Below are 21,476 nucleotides of genomic sequence, written 5' to 3'. Positions count from 1 at the left end.
CCTAGCCACCGTACTGTTGGTTGACAGTCGCCAACTCGCCTCCAACCTGATCCGGGCTTGGGATATGTTTTGGGCCACTTGACGTCTGTGTCGTCTATAAAAGAATGCGGCTTCAGTCTTTTGCGATCGAATTGCACCCCGTTGGTCACCCCCCACTCGATGGCTACTTCGGCTGCTTTCTCAAGGGTCCTACAAGCCTCCTTCACTGAGCTTGCGGCTGTTATCAGGCCTTGGTCGTCCACAAAGGATAGACATCGAATCTCTGGCACACTCCTCTCAATGGCTCTAGACAGCCCATGAACATACAAAACAAACAGGATAGGTGACACCGGAGAGCCCTGAGGTAGCCCAGAGCTTATCGATGTTTCCTTTCCAATGTGTCCGTCAATCACAAGGGTGACTCGCCGATCAGATAGAAACGAGACTACCCAGCGTATAAGGTCTCCATCCACGCTAGCCTCTCTGAGGACCTCGATTAGTCTGGCCAAGACAACATGGTCAAAGGCCCCCTTAATATCCATAAACAGTGCTGCAGCCAGCTTCCCATTCGCCCAGGCTTGGTGAATCTCCTCAACTAAGCATGCCACGGCATCAATTGCACTGCGTTGCCTACGGCCTCCAAATTGGCCATCGTGGAAGAGATCTTGGGCCTCTGCAAAGTTTGTGATCAACTCTGCCACGAGCTTCTCAATCACCTTCCCTAGACACTTCAATAGGCTTATCACTCGATATGCACTAGCCAGTGTGTAGTTGGTTTTGCCGTTCTTTCTCAAGAGAACCCCCTTAGCTATTTTCCAGATCCGCGGATGTATCCCAAGCCTAAGGCACTGTCTTACCAGGCTGACCACGCGCTCTGAATCTAGGTTCCACAAGAGCCTGATAGCTCTGAAGTTCAATAAATCTGTACCCGGAGCTTTCTCTAGTCCCTGGCTAAAGAGGGCATTCTTGACTGCTTCCTCGTTAACCAGCTTGTGGGCAGATCCAGGCTCAGGAAGCTGCAACTCAATGTTGCTGTTTGGAGCCTGTGGAAAAGCGCGGTGTCTAAAAACCTCCTCCTTCTCACTAAAGGTGGCTGCAATCACCTCCCCAGAGGCCTCATCAGTTAGAGCTGGTGTAGTACCTTGTGTTTGTAGTTTGGTATAGCGTAAGGCTGTCCAACACCGTTTCTGGTCAGGCAGAGAACCTTCAGATGTGCCCTGGAGGAAACCCTCCCAGCACTCTCTTTTGATTCTCCTGATTAGTGAATAGAAAGCCTTGCGTGCTTCTCGATGCTTTTCCTCGCTAATCTCACCAGCTTGATAGGCCTTACGAGCCTTGGAATACGCGCTTCGTTCTGCCTCAATCTCACTGTTCCACCAACGCTTTGAGCGGGCACAAAGCTTGATCTGTTTGCAATGTCTATTCAGTACCTCTGTCAGGGTTTTCTCGATCCACTCAGCTTCACGTTCCACTTCCTCTGTTGAGGTCGAGTCTGTTAGTCTTAGTTGGGTCTTTGCCAGTTCGTTCCAGGTGTCTTTTGCCGCCTGCAGGGCCTCCTATTATTATTATTATTATTAATCAAGTTTATTGTCCGTACCCAGCCCTATTGGCTATGACAGACCTCTGGAAGCCTTGGTGAGACCCTAAAGGCCTCACCCCTATCAGAATCATACATACAAAAATTCAAAATAAATCACTATCTCGTCCCCATGTGGCCGATATGCCAGGGACCTTTGGGCACTCTCCCTAGGCTAATCCTCCCGGAGATCCCTTATAGCTCCAAACCCGTGGGCACACCTAATCAGTACAAACTCTGACTAGCGTGCCCTCACCCCTATTCATCCTCCAATGTGACACCTAGGCCACCTTCCTCCAACGTATCCCACCCCCACGCATCACTAGACTCAGCCTCTCTGGCTGTCCGCTCCTTATCATTGAATAGGTTGGCTTCAGCCACGAATTGCAGCAAGCCCTGCGTCGCTCTAGGCTCAGCAAATAGCCTAGCCTCGGGGTCTTCCTCAGCCGCTGTAGGCAGTGGCACGCCTGCTTTTTTGAGGGCTTGATAGAGAGTTCTTCGTCCTGTTCGACGTCCACGGCACTCAAAGAGTACATGCCTTACTGTCTCATGAGGCTCCTTGCAGGCCTGACACTCAGGCGATTCCCGTCGGCCTATCCGGTATAGATAGGTACCAATTGGGGCATGTCCTGTCTTTAACTGGTAGTATCGACTAGCCAATCTTTTCGGAGCTTTTCCTGCCACTGGGTCAAGGTTCCAACCTCGAGGCATCTTGTAGACACGTCCATATCTATGCCTGCCTTGTACAGCATTGATTTGAGCCCATTCAGATACTGCGGCTCTCCTTGCTTCCGTGCAAGCCCTTCTAACGTGCGCTAAAGATAGGTGCTCAAAACCAGGCGCGGTTTGTTTACTAGCTGCACGTTTAGCAGCTTGATCAGCCTGCTCGTTCCCTTCAATCCCTGAGTGGCCTGGGACCCATTGTATTGTGACTGGTTGGCCTCTCAAGGCTAGTTTCTCAGCTGCCTTGTGAGCCCTGAGAACAAGGGCTTGCCCAGGGCCTGGCCTTGTCGATCTGAGGCGATCAATAGCATTCTGTGCGTCAAGGAACACCCAGATAGGACCAAGAGGTTGCCTCTCCAGTGCCCATTCAAGGGCTGTGGCTACTCCCACTAGTTCTGCGTCAAACACCTCGTGTCCGTGGCCCATTGGCACCTCTACGTGTTCCCAGGGGCCTCCAGGTACAGCCTGTAAAGTGACACCGGCTCCTGCACGTCCTGTATCGAGTCTAGAGCCGTCTGACCAAAACGTTGTTCCAGCACGCTGTTGATTAGCCTCTGTTAGGGCCTCTTCATTGTCAAGTACTCGGATCGAGCCTGGGAAGCTTTTGAGCTCATATTGTTCAGTTCTCTCAATTCCTCCAGAGGGGTCTCTGTTCAACCGTTGAGCAAGGTGCTTTGCAAGCCTTTGGCCAAGTCGATTTAGCACCTTGTTGTCTCTAGAGGCCCATTCACGGTCGTCCAGTGGTTGCTCTCCAGGTTGTGCGCGGAGGTCACCATGTCTGAGGGTGACTGGAAGTATCTGCGCTGTATGATGCGTGTCAGGCAGAGCTAGTAGCCTCGCTGTGTATCGAGCTACTCTAGCGTCCAGTAAGACTGTCGCTGGCTCTAACGCTGCCTCTCTGATTAGGGCTCCGATTGGGGTTTTTGGGAACATGCCCGTAATACCTCTGGCTTGCTTATTGATCAGAATCTGGATCCTTTGTGCCCATGTTTTCTGGCCTTGCCACCATATCTCGGCACCCCATAGCAATTGGGCTTGCACTGTAGCCTTCTGTATGCGCCTCACTAATGCTGGAGGTAACCCATTAGCTCTGCAGAGTGAGTTTAACCTGATTATCGTATTTCTTGCTGTCTTAATTCGAGCGTTGTAGTGGCTCTTCCATGTAAGTTGGTTATCTAGGAGTATCCCTAGCCACCGTACTGTAGATTTGACAGTTGCCAACTCGCCTCCAACCCTGATCCGGGCTCGAGATACGTTTTGGGCCACTTGACGTCTGTGTCGTCTATAAAAGAAAGCGGCTTCAGTCTTTTTGCGATCAAATTGTACCCCGTTAGCCACCCCCCACTCGATGGCTACTTCCGCGGCTTTCTCGAGGATCCTACAAGCCTCCTTCACTGAGCTTGCGGCTGTTACTAGGCCTTGGTCATCCACAAAGGACAGACATCGAACCTCTGGCACACTCCTCTCAATGGCTCTTGATAGCCCATGAACGTATAGAACAAAGAGAATGGGTGACACCGGAGAGCCCTGAGGTAACCCAGAGCTTATCGGTACTTCCTTTCCCACGTGTCCATCAATCACAAGAGTGACTCGCCGGTCAGATAGAAATGAGATCACCCAATGTATAAGATCTCCATCCACGCTAGCCTCTCTGAGCACCTCTACCAGTTTTGCTAGGATGACATGGTCAAAGGCCCCCTCAATATCCATAAATAGAGCTGCAGCCAGCTTCCCATTTGCCCAAGCTTGATGGATCTCCTCCACTAGACATGCCACAGCATCAATTGCACTGCGTTGCTGACGGCCTCCAAATTGACCATCATGGAAGAGGTCTTGAGCCTCTGCAAAGTTTGTAATTAACTCTGCCACGAGCTTCTCAATCACCTTGCCTAGGCACTTCAATAGGCTTATCACTCGATACGCACTAGCCAGTGTGTAGTTGGTTTTACCGTTCTTTCTCAGTAGAACTCCCTTGGCTGTTTTCCAGACACGTGGATGTATCCCAAGCCTGAGGCACTGCCTAGTCAGGCTAACCACACGCTCTGAGTCTAGATTCCATAAGAGCCTGATAGCCCTGAAGTTCAGTAAATCTGTACCTGGAGCTTTCTCTAGTCCCTGGCTAAAGAGGGCATTCTTGACAACTTCCTCGTTGACCAGCTTGTGGGCCGATCCTCGCTCAGGAAGCTGTAACTGCATGTTACTGTTTGGAGCCTGTGGAAATGCACGGTGTCTAAAAACCTCCTCCTTCTCGCTAAAGGTGGCTGCAATCACCTCCCCTGAGGCCTCATCGGTGAGAGCTGGTGTGGTGCCTTGTGTTTGTGGTTTAGTATAGCGTAAGGCTGTCCAACACCGTTTCTGATCTGGCAGAGAGCCCTCAGACGTGCCCTGAAGGAAACCCTCCCAGCACTCTCTTTTAGCTCTCCTGATCAGTGAATAGAAGCCCTTACGTGCTTCTCGATGCTCCTCTTCGCTAATCTCACCCGCTTGGTAGGCCTTACGAGCCTTGGAATACGCGCTTCGTTCTGCCTCAATCTCACTGTTCCACCACCGCTTAGATCGAGCACAAAGCTTGATCTGTTTGCAGTGCTTGTTCAGGACCTCTGTCAATGTTCTCTCGATCCACTCAGCTTCACGTTCCACTTCCTCTGTTGAGGTTGTGTCTGTTAGTATTGGTTGAGTCTTTGCTAGTTCGTTCCAGGTGTCTTTTGCCTCCTGCAGAGCCTTTTTGTCTCCTAGTAGAGCCTCTATCTGCCACCCTGTGACTTCTTTCCTTGTGGGCTCTGTACTCGCAGTTGTCGGAGGTTCCCAGCTAGCCCAAATCATAACATGATCTGACGGCGTGAGCCTCTGGCTTTCGATTTCCCATCCAGATAGAGGGCCAAGGGCTTGACTACTGATTGTGAGATCAATAATTGAGACCCTAGGCTCAGTAGATGTTTCTAATGATGCTGTAGAATCTCTAAGCTTATGAGGCCTTGTTGGCTCGTCAGGGTCGTTATTAATAAAGAGGTCATGCCTCATTATTAGATCCTCGAGGGATCTTGCGTTAACCCTCTGGTCGATATGGACATTCCACATCGGGCTGTGGGCGTTGAAGTCTCCAAGAATGAGGCATCGACCCTCTAAAATTGGTCCCCAATCAAGATCTGAAAGGGCTCTTCTTGTAAGTAGGCTCTCTCCTGAGTATGTGTGACGTGCACCTAACCAGTTGTCATAGCAGTTCACTATCCTTGTACGCCTCCCCTGTTCTAGCACGTCAACCACCATAAAATATGGATGGTTAGCTAGATCTGTACGCGCCTCCACCACTAATTCTCTCACTAAATCTCTCCGAATCGCTGTCACTACTCGAGCATGTTCTCGAGGACCCTCAGGCCAGTAGAACAGGAAGCCAGGATGGCTTATCTGGTATTTTCCACGTACCGGGGGCTCCTGGAGACAGGCTATCCCGGCACCAGCCTGTAGTGCCACTTCTAGGGCTGTATGTACTACAGCGCCTGTACGGGCACAGTTATGTTGTAGTACTATCATAGATCCTCACTTTGAGGCGCTTCGGTGGCTGACTTGAGCTCTGGCTCTAGTGGTTGTTGGCTATTTCCCTCGTGAATATCAGCCTCTAATTGCATCTCAGGCAGCAATTCATCTTCTTCTGGAGTTGACGTCTCCTCCTCTAGAGACTGTCCAGGTCTCTCCTCCAAGGTCAGTACCGGTTTTGGAGGCACTACCGCGAATGTCTCATCTAATGGGATGAGGTCTTGTAAGGATTGTTCCCTCATTCTCCGGATAGCCCTTTGACGAGCCTCCCTAGCTTTAGGGCACTTAGGAGATGTAGCCTCGTGTGCACCTTTGCAGTTAGCGCACTTGATCACTGTGTGTTTGCAAGGTTTAGCTGGGCCAACCCTACAATCCACTACTGTACATGAGTGCTCTATTGCCTCATGATCACCTGCGCAGATCGCGCATTTAGGAGACCTGCCACCACAAGCCATGAAGCCAGAGTGGCCAATTCCGCAGCATCGAGGGCAGATACTCTCAGGATTTGACTCCCAATAAGGTGCTACTCGATGGTGTCGGCCTCCAAACTTGATGCCTTTATTGATCAGTGTTCGAGCTTCCTCCAAAGAACCTACTGTGATCACAATCGTGGCAAATCTCTGGTTGCTAGCCTGTATAGTCTTGGCTCTCTTGAGCCACGTTGGCTCTCGTTTAAGCCTATATGGTGTTCCCAGCTCAATCTCTTCTTGGGCTAGTGCTAGGCCTTGGTCATTATACATGTAGCGGTCCACAGGCACTGCCTGTACCTTAACACGGTGCCACTGTTCGCTAATCTCCACGGAAATAACTGCTGGATCTGTTTGCCTTACAGCGGCTAGTAGAGTATCGTTGTAGACGGGCACGAGGGTGCTGCTGCGAGTGCCTCGCTCTAGGAGCACTGTTAAGGCCCCTGAGGCCGCGTATCCAGAATCGACCGCTCTTACAAAGTCAGGAAAACCTGCCTTAGCAAGGGCACGGTTAAGGGCTAAGAGGATATCGGCTTTCAATGCGGTAGGAGCATCTTTAGGATATCGTCGTCTAAAGATTAGGCGCCTCTCCTCCTTACTCCGGGTACTTACGGGCTTCAAATTAGTTGTTGACAGAGCCTTCGAGGGTGCCAAGGCCTGTTTCTTATACTGGACGGTTTTCCATCCTCCAGACTGGGTGTTATTCGCGGCAATAGCGGCCCATTTCGTAGGTGCGGGCTTGGTCAGTGGCTTAGCGGTAGTTTCGGGCTGTTTGGTGGTCTTCGCGGCGGTTCCAGGTACCTTTTTAGGGCCCTCAGGTGGCTGTATGGCTTGCTTCGTAGCCTTTGTTGGATTCTGATATCGCGGTGGAGGCTGAGGTGCGGTTGAGTTTATCGCGCGGCTCTCAGGCGCGGCATCTAGCTGTATTGGGGTGGACGCTAAACCTCCCGTGGAAGCGGCTCTTGGCGGTGGCCCGTGCGCCGCAACCTCACGCGTTGCAGCGAAGGGGTCGAGTGGTAGGATTTGACGGCTTTGTAGCGCGTTCACGTAAGTTTCAAGGCTCTCTAGCCTAGCGTTGAGAGTAGTAATGAGGCCCTGTTGGGTATTGATCACGTTTCTGGCAGTCGTCAGCTCCGCGGAGAGCTGGTGGACCGCCTCTTGCAGATGGCCGTTGAGGTCCTCGATCAGGCCCATCACGAGGCTATCCTCTGCAGGAGCACTCGCTGCACGCATTGCGGTAAGTGTAATCTTCCTCTTCGGAGCCGCGCTCAATCCAGACCTAGTTATAGGAGTCCGAGATCCTATAGTCAGCCTTGAGGCCTTCCTTTTCTCGAGGATCGTTCCTGGGGCTTGTTGGGTTTCTCCAGTCTGTCGTGGCGCTTGTAGAGCGTCGCTATTGCTCAAAGTAGGTTCATTGGACTGTTTCTGACAGTCTCCAAGTCCTGCAAATAGTGCACGGGTAGTTGGAGGTAGCTGTGACGTTTCCTGGGAGGGTGTCGATGAATCAACCCCAGATCCAGGTCCTATGATTTCTGGATCTCCAGTGGCCCCTGGAGGCCTCTCTGGACTTTCCATGAGGGGTTTTCGATGCTAAGAAGCCTGCAAAGGCCCTTGGAAAGCTCAATAAGCGTGGTTCGTCGTCAAATCAGGATCTCGCTGTTTTTTCCTGGTCTTGTTTAAAAGGCCCATGTCTTGCAGGGCCTCCTTGTCTCCTAGTAGATTCTCTATTTGCCAGCCTGTGACTTCTTTCCTTGTAGGCTCTGTAATTGTCATTGCTGGAGGTTCCCAGCTTGCCCAGATCATGACGTGATCTGACGGTGTAAGCTTCTGGCCTTCGATTTCCCATCCAGATAAGGGCCCGAGGGCTTGATTACTGATTGTAAGATCAATAATTGAGACCCTCGGCTCCGTGGATAGGTTTTGTGTGCTTGTTTCATTCCCTGACGATGCTGTAGGACCTCTAGATTTATGAGGTCTTGTTGGTTTGTCAGGGTCATTGTTGATAAAGAGGTCATGCCTCGTTATCAGATCCTCCAGGGATCTCGCGTTGACCCTCTGGTCGATGTGGGCATTCCACATCGGGCTGTGAGCGTTAAAATCTCCAAGAATGAGACATCGGCCCTCTAAAATTGGTCCCCAATCGAGATCTGAAAGAGCTCTTCTTGTAAGTAGGCTCTCTCCTGAGTATGTATGACGTGCTCCTAGCCAGTTGTCATAGCAGTTCACTATCCTCGTACGCCTCCCCTGTTCTAGCACGTCAACCACCATAAAATATGGATGGTTACCCAGATCTGTGCGCGCCTCCACTACTAATTCTCTCACTAAATCTCTCCGAATCGCTGTCACTACCCGAGCATGTTCTCGAGGACCCTCAGGCCAGTAGAACAGAAAGCCAGGATGGCTTATCTGGTATTTTCCACGTACCGGGGGCTCCTGGAGACAGGCTATCCCGGCACCAGCCTGTAGTGCTGCTTCAAGGGCTGTATGCACTACAGCGCCTGTACGGGCACAGTTATGTTGTAGTACTATCATAGCTCCTCACTTTGAGGCGCTTCGGTGGCTGGACTAAGCTCTAGCTCTAGTGGCTGTTGGCTATCTCCCTCATGAATGTCAGCCTCTAATTGCATCACAGGCAGTGATTCATCGTCGTCCTCCTCTAGAGCTAGTGTCTCTTCTAGAGGCTGTCCGGGTCTCTCTGCTGAGGTCAGTACTAGCTTTGGAGGGACTACTGCGAATGTCTCATCCGATGGGATGAGGTCTTGTAAGGAGCGTTCCCTCATTCTCCGGATGGCCCTTTGACGAGCCTCTCTAACTCTAGGACACTTAGCAGATGTGGCCTCGTGTGCACCTTTGCAGTTAGCGCACTTGATCACTGTGTGTTGGCAAGGTTTGGCTGGGCCAACCCTACAATCCACTACTGTACAAGAGTGTTCTATCGCCTCATGGTCACCTGCGCAGATCGCGCATCTAGGAGGCCTGCCACCGCAAGCCATGAAGCCGGAGTAGCCGATTCCGCAGCATCGGGGGCAGATACTTTCAGGATTTGACTCCCAATAAGGTGCTACTCGATGGTGCCGGCCTCCAAACTTGATGCCTCTATTGATCAGTGTTCGAGCTTCCTCTAAGGAACCTACTGTGATCACAATCGTGGCAAATTTCTGGTTACTAGCCTGTATAGTCTTGGCTCTCTTAAGCCACGTTGGCTCTCGTTTAAGCCTATATGGTGTTCCCAGCTCAATCTCTTCTTGGGCCAGTGCTAAGCCTTGATCGTTATACATGTAGCGGTCCACAGGCACTGCCTGTACCTTGACACGGTGCCACTGTTCGCTAATCTCCACAGAAATAACTGCCGGGTCTGTTTGCCTTACAGCGGCTAGTAGAGTATCGTTGTAGACGGGCACGAGGGTGCTGCTGCAAGTGCCTCGCTCAAGGAGCACTGTCAAGGCTCCTGAGGCTGCGTATCCAGAATCGACCGCTCTTACAAAGTCAGGAAAACCTGTCTTAGCAAGGGCACGGTTGAGGGCCAAGAGGACATCAGCTTTTAATGCGGTACGGGCATCTTTAGGATATCGTCGTCTAAAGATTAGGCGTCTCTCCTCCTTGCTCCGGGTGCTCACGGGCTTCAATTCCGTTATCAATAGAGTCTTTGAGGGTGTTGGAGCCTGTTTCTTATACTGGACGGTTTTCCATCCTCCAGATTGGGTATTGTTCGCGGCAATAGCGGCCCATTTCGTAGGTGCGGGCTTGGTCAGTGGCTTAGCGGTAGTTTCAGGCTGTTTGGTGGTCTGCGCGGCGGTTCCAAATACTTTTTTGGGGCCCTCAGGTGGCTGTACGGCTTGTTTCGTAGCCTTTGTTGGATTCTGATATCGCGGCTGCGGCTGAGGTGCGGTTGAGTTTATCGCGCGGCTCTCAGGCGCGGCATCTAGCTGTATTGGGGTGGACGCTAAGCCTCCCGTGGAAGCGGCTCTTGGCGGTGGCCCGTGCGCCGCAACCTCACGCGTTGTGTCAAAGGGGTCGAGTGGTAGGATTTGACGGCTTTGTAGCGCGTTCACGTAGGTTTCAAGGCTCTCTAGCCTAGCGTTAAGGGTAGTAATAAGGCCCTGTTGCGTGCTGATCACGTTTCTTGCGGCTGTTAGCTCGACGGAGAGCTGGCGGATCGTCTCTTGTGTTTGGCTGTTGAGATCCTCGATCAGGCTCATCACAAGGCTATCCTCTGCAGGAGCACTCGTTGCACGTATTGTGGCAAGTGTAATCTTTCTCTTTGGAGCCGCGCTTAATCCAGACCTAGTTATTGGGGTCCGAGATCCTATGGTCAGCCTAGAAGCCTTCCTTTTTTCGAGAGTCGTTCCTGGAGCTTGTTGGGTTTCTCCAGTCTGTCGTGGCTCTTGTAAAGTGTTGCTGTTGTCCAAAGTAGGTTCTTTGGACTGTTTCTGGCTACCTTGAAGTCCTGCAAACGGTGCACGGGTAGTTGGAGGTAGCTGTGACGGTTCCTGGGAGGGTGTCGATGAATCAACCCCAGATCCAGGTCCCATGATTTCTGGATCTCCAGTGGCCCCTGGAGGCCTCTCTGGACTTTCCATGAGGGTTTTTCGATACTAAGAAGCCTGCAAAGACCCTTGGAAAGCTCAATAAGCGTGGTTCGTCGTCAAATCAGGATCTCAGATAAGGCCAAGATTGCGTTGTCGCTGTGCATGGAAAATAATTTTATGATTAATTTTTCATTTAGTCCGCTTACGTGGACGCTAAAGGAGTTTATCAACAAAATAACAATCTATTGGATCGCTTCATTAAGTTATCCACTTTATATTCAGATATAGGTACGTATATCGCTTCATTGGATCGCTTCATTGAAGTATCCACTTTATATTTAGATATAGATACGTATTGCCTCATTAGATCGCTTCATTAGACTGCCTACTTTCTACTACGATGAAGTCTATAGATTTATACAACTTCAATCAAGATCCGGGTCTTCAGCGTTGACCTAACTTCCTAATATCTATATGCATTAGTATCATATCACATTCCTCGTTGCATCAGCATCTCCCATGGCGTCGTCAATTTCCCAATACATCATCGATTCCTATAGCGAGCGTCCTCGATTCCGTGGGATTCCATATATTGCATTGTTTTTGCGTCGTTCGTATGGGTTGCATGGTTTACATCCCCAAGTTAGGGAATAAATATCTCCCATCCTCCTCCAACTCCCCCGCTTCCTTTCTTCTTATAAATCACTTCCAACCATCGAGATTCTCCTCACTTGCTGCTGCCGCTGCTCCTGCAACACAAGTACCACCACCACCATCACCAGCATGCTCAGAATGCTCAAATTTGCTTTTGGAGCCATGCCCGGCCTCTTCGGCGGCTCCGTCTCTGTCCTCACTAAGATCCTGGAGTTCTTGACTCTCGTCAAGGATATTCTCGATGTCGTCAAAGACATTGTCGCCATCGTGAAAGAACTGAAGGGCCAACCTCGATGGGGCCATCAAATAAGTACTCTTTCCGCTATTCCACACCTTTCACAACCAACTTATCAACTCTTTCTTGGATTCTTCAAAGCTCTGCCCTCCGCCGAGAGCTCCTTTGTTTCGGTGTTCATTCTGCATGCTTCGAGTAAGCACAGCTCTTATAACACCATCGCAACATCATATACTAATATCACTATAGGTTCAGTTTCTAAGTTATTTCGGGGGGGACGGGGAACAAGAAGGAAGGTTAAAGGGGGTTGCTTGAGAGGTTGGAATTGCTGTCGTTATTACTTCTGCTTACTAATAATCAAATCCCTGCTCTTTTTCCTGCTCCATATTTTTTTATATTTCAAATGATCAGAAATTTTTGTAGCATTCGAGTACGTACTGAACGCATTCGCAACAGACAGCGTTCACGCTGACAGATAGATACTTGTATGATGAAGCATATAACGAAGCGATTCAATGAAGCGATACGATGAATACGATGGCAGTTATCAGGGCGGTGAGTATATGATCCAATCAAAATTGACATGTGGCGATATGTGAATATTACAAAGTGTTACGGATAATACAAACTCTATTTTCGGCAAAATGGAAATTTGAATTAAGTGGTGAAATCCGCATTTAGTCCGCCGTATCTAGTCGTCCAGAATTCCAAAACAGCGCTACCAGCTGGCACCGTTGAAGTTTGCATTCGGTAAGACATAAGACACACACTTACTTTGGGAAGTTAGTGATGGCCAAGACAAGGAGAGAGCGGACTTAAAATAGACAACATACAGTTACGCCAGTCAATCCACAGATTCTCATTTCGGGTCTCTTTTCTATACTCCAGACGTCAGTCTACCCTCAGCTAGCCGGTTGGGACAATAATATTATCAACAAGAGGTTTGATTGTCAATTGCACAAGGTATAGAGTTTTGCCAGGAAGAATACTGCACCAAGTGTATACTCCGAAATCTTGCTATTTTTTTTATGCCAGGCTTCTGCAACGTATTAGCGCGAAGAAAGAAAGTAAAGTAAACAAAACATATCCCTAGTTCCTCCATTACGGTATATATCCCTTTCTTAGGGCCAGTAAGTCACGTAGTAGTCACGTGATTCCGTGACAAAGTTATTGCATAAAAACAATATCGTTCCCGCTGGTGAATTTTATGTAAAAAATACTCCAATTTCATTAGTTCTTGATTTTTGTTGAATATAGATATCTCGGTGGATGTGTTGTTCCGATATGGAAGTGGGTCTGTGCCTACATGGTGTATATAACCAGTCCATCAGCCCCTCAAGATTAGAAAATCAATGAATAATCTGATACCTCTGAACTTACCTCAATCAACAGGTTATGAGCCCGGGACGCTTCCACTGAGCTAACATGCTTATACAATGCTGGAGAACTTCATCCAAAGGCTAAGCCTCAGCTCGAAACATAACTCCCATCAACTAGAATCATCTGATTAACGATGTCTAGGAACTATGGACGCTATGGCGATACGGAAGGGACACGAAGACTTGAGAAGAAATAAAAGAATTGCTACTTTCCTCCAGATATCGCATCTCATTATGAGCGATTTGATGACGTGACAGGATGCCATATGGCATATATGAAACCCGTCGGATATCCCGGAATCATGGTACGAGCAATCTGATGACGCGGCAGGTTTCATATAAAACATCACCAGTCAGGCTTCACACTGATATATAACCACGTGATAATGCTATGATAAATCCCGCAGTCATCCGAGATAGCGCTGAAACTGTCGATTCATCACTGATTCATACCGATAAAACGTCATCTCCGGATCAATGATGGCACCACTCCGTTTTAAAAGAAGAAAGAGAAAGACTGTACGAAAGAACCACTTCTGGACATTGGAGGACTACAGGATTCTTTCACACCTGCGGTACCTTCACCGCTGGAGCACCAAAAAGGTCCAGGAATCACATTTTCCTTCGCTATCACTAGGCGCACTTGCTACAGCCTACTCGCGCACATTCTCCGAGGTTCATATACGCCAGGCACTACTCACCACCCACCGTACTCAATCAATGTGTGTTGAGTACGGACCTTGCTATCTTTATCCTTCTCATTATCAGCCTCAAGCCACTCCATCTCCGTTGGATCCTCAAGTTGGACCTGCAAGATTGAATCACGGCGACAAAAACCGTTATAACCTTCGACCAAACCGGCCCCTCGAATTTCCGCAGAAGAAACCAAGATATCTAATTGATCATTCTCGCTTCCCTCATTTCTTCAAATCCTATAAACAACATCTGGGGTCACACGACTCGCCGGATAGAGACTATACCCCTCCATCCTGCACCCCCTCGCTAGACTCATCAGATCGAAGCCCGTCGGTTATCTCGACGCAGCTCAGTGAAGCCTCTAGCCTAGAACTTTTTGGTCTGGAGCCACGTTCTCCGGAAGCATCACACAGAGAATCTACCCCAAGTCAATCCAGCAATACATTGAGCTCCGAATTCGTCAGTGCTGATGAACATCTACCCTCACCATGACTGATATTGTGAAATTTGAGCAATTTGGCCTGAATTCATTCTATAATGCTATTCCCATTCTTGACAACGCCAATGACTGGTTCAAATGGAGCCAGAAAGTCAAGGAGTTCATCCGGATATCTGCCGTTGCCGATGATGGAGCGGCTCCGCCAGAGGACGAAGAAGAAGAAGCACAGAAATGGACTCACCGCCAGAAGCTTTACTCCGCTATGATCGCGGCCAAATTAACGCACGACGCAGCACAACGGATTAACGCCTTTGATATCACTCAAGTACAATCGCTTCTCAAGGCAGTCAAGGCCAAATTCAAACCAGGGGGATCTGGAACATATGTACAGCTGCAGAAACGATATATGTCTCTCTCTAGAGCAACATGTGGGAGTGTTCAAGCCCTCGGGGCTGAGATCAGGAAAATTCATGCGGAGAAACTCCTCCTTGACAAGGACTGTGTCACTTCCGAAATTGAGCGTATATTCTTCTTCCTACAGGCATTGGGTCCCGAGTATGAGAGTTTTCGCGACCACACCTTCCGACAAACAGACATGGTTAATGAAAGGAACGAAGATGGAGAAATTACAACGGCAGCACCTACATTTGACTCGATTGAAAACAAGGCGATCGAAGAAGAGCATAGAAAAGGACAACTAGGCAAGCTACCGGATCCACAAGTGCTTCCTACCTTCGCTCTGATGCGAAAATCCGGGGACCGCAAAATTACACCGTCGGCGGATGGAACCACGTGTATTATTGAGACAATTCAAAACGCTCCATACTGCTCATTTTGTCAGAAGCCTTACCATGTGGAAGCTCGTTGCTTCAAGAAAAATCCAAAGCTAAGGGATCAGGGGAAAGACGATAAGGCCCGCAAGGCAAAATCTGATAATTCACGGACAGACACGCGCAACTCGTCCAAAAAGCGGTCTAGCACTGATGATGAAGACGACAACGAGGGCGGCCCAAGAGATCCGAAGCGACCCACCTTCATGGCAACAATGGCCTCAGAAGAGGATGTCAATGCTGCGTTTGGAAAGGATATTGAAGGGAACCTTGCCCTATTTAACCATACCCTCACAATAATAGCTACGAAATCTCCTTCCATCCACGATGCATAGATCGTTGACAGTAGATGTGCTCAGCACATCTACAACATTACCGCTAGGTTTGTGCAAATAGAAAAATACTACGGACCACCACTAAGGAGCGTCAACACCTGTACAACCCCATCAGGGGTAGGAACAGTAAACATCCTATGCAATGTGCAAGGCAGAAGGAAATGGCTAGTGCTTGACAATATTCTCTTTGTTCCCTCAGCGCATGCAAACCTCATATCTGTGCTCCAGCTTCTCAAACGAGGAGCAAAAGTCGAGTTTTCAAGCCAAAGTGCCAGCATTCGCAACAAATCAAACGGGAAGAATCTGTACACTGCCAGCCAGTATCATGGCGTGTATGCACTTGATATTTAGACGAATCACAGCTTTCCCGCCTATCATGTCAGTCCACAGATGACTCTCTGGCATCACCGACTGGCCCACATGAGCGACGCAAATTTACGACGACTCAAGAAACAGGCGTATGGGGTCCGGGACATGGAACCACGTCAGCCATGTAACCCATGCCTTCAGGGACGCATGATTGAAAGGCCCCACAAGTCGTCCGGAAAGAAAGGAGAGTATGCAATGGAACTTCTCCACATTGACGTTGCAGGCCCATTTGATGAGGGCCTGGATGGCAGTCGGTACTGGCTGACCATCGTTGACGACTTCACGGGATGGATTGAAATCATCCCCATACCACGTCGACAAGAATTTGTTATAGAATCACTGCGTTTCTTCCTGGATCACAATGAACGTCCGGAACGAAAATGCAGACGAATACGGATGGACCAGATTCCAGAGCAAGTGGGAGAAGAAATGAAATTTACTCTCTTCTCACGGGCCATCCAAGCTGAAATCACAGGCGTAGACCAACACCAGCAGAACGGGGTTGCGGAGAGAGCGCACAGGACAATTTATAATCAGGTTGGCCCGACGCTCGCACGTACAAGGCTGCCTGCCAAATTTTGGCCGGAGATTGCTCAGACGGCAGCGTTCCTGTCTAACCGATCGCCGTTATCGAAGCTCAATATGACTCCCTATCAAGCTTGGTATGGTGACAAGCCAGACCTATCACGACTCCGAGTAATCGGGTCCAGGGGGGAATACCTAATTCCTCCCAAACAAAGAAAGAAAATCACGGACCCAAGAACGAGGCCATGTCTTCTACTTGGATACGAAGGGAATACAAACTATCGTATCCTGCTAGAAGACGGCAGAATCATTGGGACTCCAAATGCTGAATTTCATGAAGTCCTAATCACTCCCTCCACACAGACAAGACCAGATGTGGGAGCGGCACAAGACGACTCACCTGCGGTAACGGCTGCTGCCGCAGGGGGGAGTGAGACGGTGGGACTATTAAACCAACCGTCGGTAAGTACACGGCACACATCCGTGCCCGCCTCTGGTCGTCAAATGTCCACGACACCACGAGAGCAAAGACTGCCTGAGCTGGGTCATGAGCCATCGTCTCAGTCGAGTGACGAGAACTCGCAGCCCGTTGCCGGAGAGGGAGACACCCCATCGCCCAGCCGGAGTGAGGACGCCTTTGGACCATTTTCGGATGTTCCACGGGAAACTGCTTACGGGAGCGACTCACCAAGCGGCAGCGACCAGCAACAAGACGATGCTCAATCAGATCCAAGGCTAGGAGGCAGCTATGCAGAGCTCCAGCGTGATCGCCCAGCGGATACAGTGCAGCAGCAAGATCCAAGGTTAGGAGACAGCAATGCAGAGCTCCAACGTGATCGCCCAGAACATATCGTGCAACAGGAAGCACTTGAACATCATCCTGAACTGAGAATGCGGTCCTCGCAGGACGCTTCTCTTGAAAGTGAAGAAGAACTTGCATTGATGAATATACCTGAAGGGAAAGTAATCCCAACATTTCTAACATTAGCAGCAGATGAGACCGAACCTTTTGAACCAAAGACCCTCCGACAGGCAATGAACGATACAGGCTGGTCGGAGTGGGAATGCAATGACTGATGAAGTCAACTCACTTAGACAGAACAAGACCTGGGAGCTGGTTGACCCTCCCAAGGATCGACGAGTCCTTAGTGGAAAGTGGGTGTTCAAATTGAAACGAGGATCCAATGGAGAAGTCAGCCGCCACAAATGCCGATGGGTAGTAAGAGGCTTCACTCAAGAAGAAGGCATTGATTACGACGAAACATTCGCGTCCGTGGTCAAGCCAATGAGCTACAAGGCTCTCCTTGCCATCGCCGCGGCTTTGGACCTCGAGATCGAACAGATGGATGTCAAAACGGCATTCTTATATGGATATATCGACCACGAGATCTACGTCGAACAACCTTATCACATGACAGACGGCACGAGAAAGGTGTGCAAACTTCAAAAGGCACTGTACGGCCTCAAACAAGCACCCCATATCTGGTATCAGACCCTAACCAATTTCCTACGCACTCTCGGCTTCGAACCGATTAATGCCGACCTTGGTATCTTTGTACGGAGCAGCGTCTACATCGCAGTATACGTTGATAACCTTTTGATCATTAGACCCAGCATCGCAGAAATCAAGAACATCAAGCGATCCCTCAGAAACCGGTTTCAGATAACTGATTTAGGACCCTGCAGTTACTATCTCGGCATGTCTATACGACGAGACCGACAGAACCAGATCCTTTATCTAAGTCAAGAAGCCTACATCCACAAGGTCCTCCATCAATTTCAAATGGACGACTGCACACCCGTCACTACTCCAATCGACACTTCACCAATGCCAGAAAACGATCTAGATTACGTCTGTCCCGCAAATCAGAGAATTGAATATCAGCGTGTCGTGGGATCTCTGATGTATATCATGCTAGGAACCAGAGGCGATATTGCATACGCCGTCTCGATGGCGAGTCGATACCTATCCAATCCGGGACCACAACATGTAAAGCTTGCTCGGCGAATTCTCCGGTACCTCAAGGGCACAAAGACTCTTCAACTCACCTACAAGGGCCAACTCCAAATGCTAAATGGCTTCACCGATGCAGACTAGGCTGGCTGTCGTAACACAAGACGGTCAACAGCCGGATATCTGTTCAATATTAGAAGCGGGGCCATCAGCTGGCAGTCCAAGCGCCAGAGTGTTGTTGCCTTGTCAACCTACGAAGCTGAGTTCATGGGACAAACGCAAGCAACGAAAGAAGCCATTTAGCTGAGAAGACTTCTCAATAAACTAAACGTGAACCAAGGCAAGACGGCAACAATCATCTGTAGTGACAACCAAGGAGCCATCGCTCTGTCTTCAAACCCTCAGTATCATTCGCGCACAAAACACATGGAAATCCAGCGCAAGTGGCAAGGAGAGGTTCAAGGCACAGGGGCCGTTGAGCTAAATTACATACCAACCACAGAACAGATCGCTGATGGTCTAACCAAGCCTCTTGCACGAGACCGATTTGAATGGTTTCGACGGGGGTTAGGCATTGAGTGAGGCATGCAGGCACCCTTTCCTTTATTTTTCCCTCAAGGGTTTTGAAAGGTTTTAATGGGGCTTGTCTATACCGCGATAGATAGTCGCTGGCGATCTTTTCTTACTCAAAGATAACTGTAAAGAATATGATCACAAGGTCACGTGATGACTAGTGATTCCGAGGCTAATTATAGTCTCAACCCCTGAGTTGTATGTAACTAGAGAGACAAGTAATACACAGAGATTCAACGCATCGAATCATCTCCTTATTAATACTGACAAGCAACTGATCATTGATCACTATTACTGAACGATATCAATCCTCTGAGTCTATACGATCCATCCACCGATTTCTTTACAATAACCATCGAGTGGGAGTGTTGAATATAGATATCTCGGTGGATGTGTTGTTCCGATATGGAAGTGGGTCTGTGCCTACATGGTGTATATAACCAGTCCATCAGCCCCTCAAGATTAGAAAATCAATGAATAATCTGATACCTCTGAACTTGATTGATTGATTGATTGATTGATTGATTCATACACGCATCTAAGCCTAGTGGCCGGCGGCGCCTTCTAATTGGGCAGCGGGCGTACTACCGTATAAAAGCATAAATCAACGTCAACGTGCCAAGACGCTTCCGGCTTGGCGCTGACTTAGTCAACTCCACGCGAAAGTCTCGACACGTATCCGTATCCAGATCCGAAGACCACCAACAACAGATAACGAGCGAACAGAACGCCGAACCAACAAAGGAAATGTGTATATATACAAAAAGAGTGAAGGATCTCGGTGCAGGGTGACGTGATATTTATGCTTTGGTGCCCGGTTCTCTTTCCAAACGTGTCAAGTGGCTGATCCGTCCGAGCCGAATCAACATGGTTACTCTTCATCAGGATAGTGTCGCACTCACTGTGAGCGCGTGGTTGTTAAGGGGGTTGCGTGATGGAACTGCGTCAATAGACCAGTCCGCATCATAAATTCAATACTCTGCCGAACCCACTGAGGTTCGCTAAGGAGCTTCCGATAATCCGTTTCGCGTGCTTCTTTCCAGAGAGTCTCCATACGCAGGTTTATATGGGTAGGACACCGTATGAGGACGTGGGCCGTATCCTGATCCCCAAGGCCACATTCGCATTGAGGTGAGTCTTCAATCCCTACACTTGCTAGGAAGCTGCGTAGCGCTGATTTACCTGTTTGTAGTTGGATTAACACTGAACTCCAAGCCCGTCGTAATCCCTCGTGCAGCTGCAACACCATCTTCGTTGGTGCTTTGATTATCCGATAGAGATGCCGTCCATGGTTGGCATGCTCCCACTGTTCCTTCCACCTCTTTGCAAAGCCTGCATGTAGCCTCTGGCGACACACTGCCATAAGGATAGTTGACTGATTTGGAATATACGACATTCGTGCGGCGTGTGGTGTAGTCTGATTGGGTGCGCTGATCCTGGCTATGCGGGCGTTCTCCTGTGTACGCTGTGTCGCCTCGACTGCAGCCAACTTTGCCAGCTGGTCTGCTTTCTCGTTGCCTGGGACCCCTTCGTGGCCTGGCACCCACTGTAGTCGTACACGCCATCGAGATCGGTTGTCGCGTAGGAGGCCCAGGTGTCGTACGATCCGTCGAAGGATATACTGCCCAGAGGACCGCCCTGGCTGGCACGTGGCGCGTATTGCGGCTTGATTATCTGTGTAGATTGTGGCTTCGTGTGGGTTGTCATCGCATGGCTGGCTTCGGAGTAGGATTTCCAATGCCGCATCGATTCCCTCCAGTTCCCCTGCATAAACAGTATGTGTGTCAGATGAGCCTACTAGCTTATAAGCCTGTCCTATTGATGAGTAGACCGCTGCCCCAATCCCATTGTCAAAGCCGCTCCCATCGGTAAAGAACTGTATTGTTGTATCTGTTCCTGAGATTGCTTCAATAGCCTTGATAGCCTCCTCACGGGTATCGTCAATCCTTGCTTCTGGTGGCTCCCACCACGGTGGCACTACAAAGGGGTAGATTGTCTCGATGCGTTGGCTAGTATCACGTCCCATTTTGCGGTTGATGGCTGTTTCCAATCGATGAAGTGGCGACGTGTATGGGTCGTTACGGTGGGCTTGGCCACGTATTTGGTAAAGCGTAGATCGAAGTGGTGAGGTCATGATCCGCAGGCAGGCCTTCTCAGCCAGCTTTGCGAGCGTGAGCTCTGCAGGTGGTACATGGAGACAGACCTCTAGGGCCTGTCGTGACGTACGTTTGAACGCGCCGGATATCTGGTGAAGAGCCTGATCCTGGATCGATCGGATGGCTTGCTCTGCAGCTCGCTGCGCACCGGTGAACCCTCTTCCACCTCGTATATACCACGTGGAGCACGCGTACATGATCTGTGGTTGGAGGACAGCCGTGTATATCTTCCTTAGATGAACCAGGGGCGTTCCCCATGTCGATCCTGCGATTGAGCTTAATCCCGCCACCAGTTTTGCCGCCTTCTTTCTCATCTCCTGTACGTGCACTTCCCCAGTGAGGTGGGTATCCAGATAAACTCCTAGATATTTGATTGAGTCCGTAGGCTTAATTTCTACTCCCTTGATTGTGAGAGGTACATCCAGCCTACCACTCGGTTTAGGCACCATTTGGTGCTTCCGCCAAAAGTGGGTAAGTTGATATTTGGCAGGCGCAAATTTAGAGGCATGTGTCCTCTCCCAGC

The 21,476-nt window shown here is 49.6% G+C and overlaps 6 protein-coding genes across 6 annotated transcripts in view, besides 9 other annotated features; 1 reads left to right on the top strand and 5 right to left on the bottom strand.

The window, feature by feature from the left end:
* Positions 1-1,505: a mobile genetic element.
* TSTA_108530 (reverse transcriptase, putative) overlaps positions 1-1,654 on the bottom strand; it is a gene marked incomplete at both ends in the record, with an annotated part of 3,831 nt that extends 2,177 nt beyond the window's left edge. Inside the window, 2 exons of the mRNA XM_002488378.1 lie at positions 15-1,535; positions 1,601-1,654. Of these exons, the coding sequence (XP_002488423.1) occupies positions 15-1,535; positions 1,601-1,654 (1,575 nt within the window). The remainder of the gene's footprint in view (positions 1-14; positions 1,536-1,600) is intronic.
* Positions 1,537-1,556: a microsatellite.
* A 159-nt stretch (positions 1,655-1,813) lies between the features above and the next one.
* Positions 1,814-7,854, bottom strand: TSTA_108520 (reverse transcriptase, putative; the record flags this gene model as incomplete). The annotated part of the gene is made up of 2 exons (XM_002488377.1): positions 1,814-5,775; positions 5,820-7,854. 2 exons carry the CDS (start codon positions 7,852-7,854, stop codon positions 1,814-1,816), a joined length of 5,997 nt encoding a protein of 1,998 aa, XP_002488422.1.
* Positions 2,075-5,737: a mobile genetic element.
* A 45-nt stretch (positions 7,855-7,899) lies between the features above and the next one.
* TSTA_108510 (uncharacterized protein) lies at positions 7,900-10,859 on the bottom strand (the record flags this gene model as incomplete). Its single annotated transcript, XM_002488376.1, has 2 exons — positions 7,900-8,777; positions 8,822-10,859. The coding sequence occupies 2 exons, from the start codon at positions 10,857-10,859 to the stop codon at positions 7,900-7,902; spliced, it is 2,916 nt and encodes a 971-aa protein (XP_002488421.1).
* Positions 7,993-8,739: a mobile genetic element.
* Positions 10,860-11,287: 428 nt separating the features above from the next.
* TSTA_108500 (uncharacterized protein) lies at positions 11,288-11,885 on the bottom strand (the record flags this gene model as incomplete). The annotated part of the gene is made up of 2 exons (XM_002488375.1): positions 11,288-11,784; positions 11,818-11,885. 2 exons carry the CDS (start codon positions 11,883-11,885, stop codon positions 11,511-11,513), a joined length of 342 nt encoding a protein of 113 aa, XP_002488420.1. The 3' UTR covers positions 11,288-11,510.
* A 1,671-nt stretch (positions 11,886-13,556) lies between these two features.
* TSTA_108490 (uncharacterized protein) lies at positions 13,557-18,420 on the top strand (the record flags this gene model as incomplete). Its single annotated transcript, XM_002488374.1, has 5 exons — positions 13,557-14,231; positions 14,285-15,285; positions 15,424-15,708; positions 15,739-17,328; positions 17,366-18,420. 5 exons carry the CDS (start codon positions 13,557-13,559, stop codon positions 18,366-18,368), a joined length of 4,554 nt encoding a protein of 1,517 aa, XP_002488419.1. The 3' UTR covers positions 18,369-18,420.
* Positions 15,095-16,987: a mobile genetic element.
* Positions 15,779-16,516: a mobile genetic element.
* Positions 17,334-18,800: a mobile genetic element.
* Positions 18,801-19,294: 494 nt separating this feature from the next.
* Positions 19,295-19,324: a microsatellite.
* Positions 19,325-19,767: 443 nt separating this feature from the next.
* Positions 19,768-21,474: a mobile genetic element.
* Positions 19,976-21,476, bottom strand: part of TSTA_108480 (reverse transcriptase, putative) — a gene marked incomplete at both ends in the record, with an annotated part of 5,791 nt that continues 4,290 nt past the window's right edge. Inside the window, 4 exons of the mRNA XM_002488373.1 lie at positions 19,976-20,153; positions 20,189-21,093; positions 21,149-21,314; positions 21,373-21,476. Coding sequence (XP_002488418.1) covers positions 19,976-20,153; positions 20,189-21,093; positions 21,149-21,314; positions 21,373-21,476 — 1,353 coding nt within the window. The remainder of the gene's footprint in view (positions 20,154-20,188; positions 21,094-21,148; positions 21,315-21,372) is intronic.

The sequence above is a fragment of the Talaromyces stipitatus genome, genomic scaffold, assembly GCF_000003125.1.
Source record: "Talaromyces stipitatus ATCC 10500 scf_1105507295491 genomic scaffold, whole genome shotgun sequence".
NCBI lineage: Eukaryota > Fungi > Ascomycota > Eurotiomycetes > Eurotiales > Trichocomaceae > Talaromyces > Talaromyces stipitatus.
The sequence above is the reverse complement of the archived record's forward strand: the minus strand, read 5'-3'. Positions and strand labels throughout refer to the sequence as shown.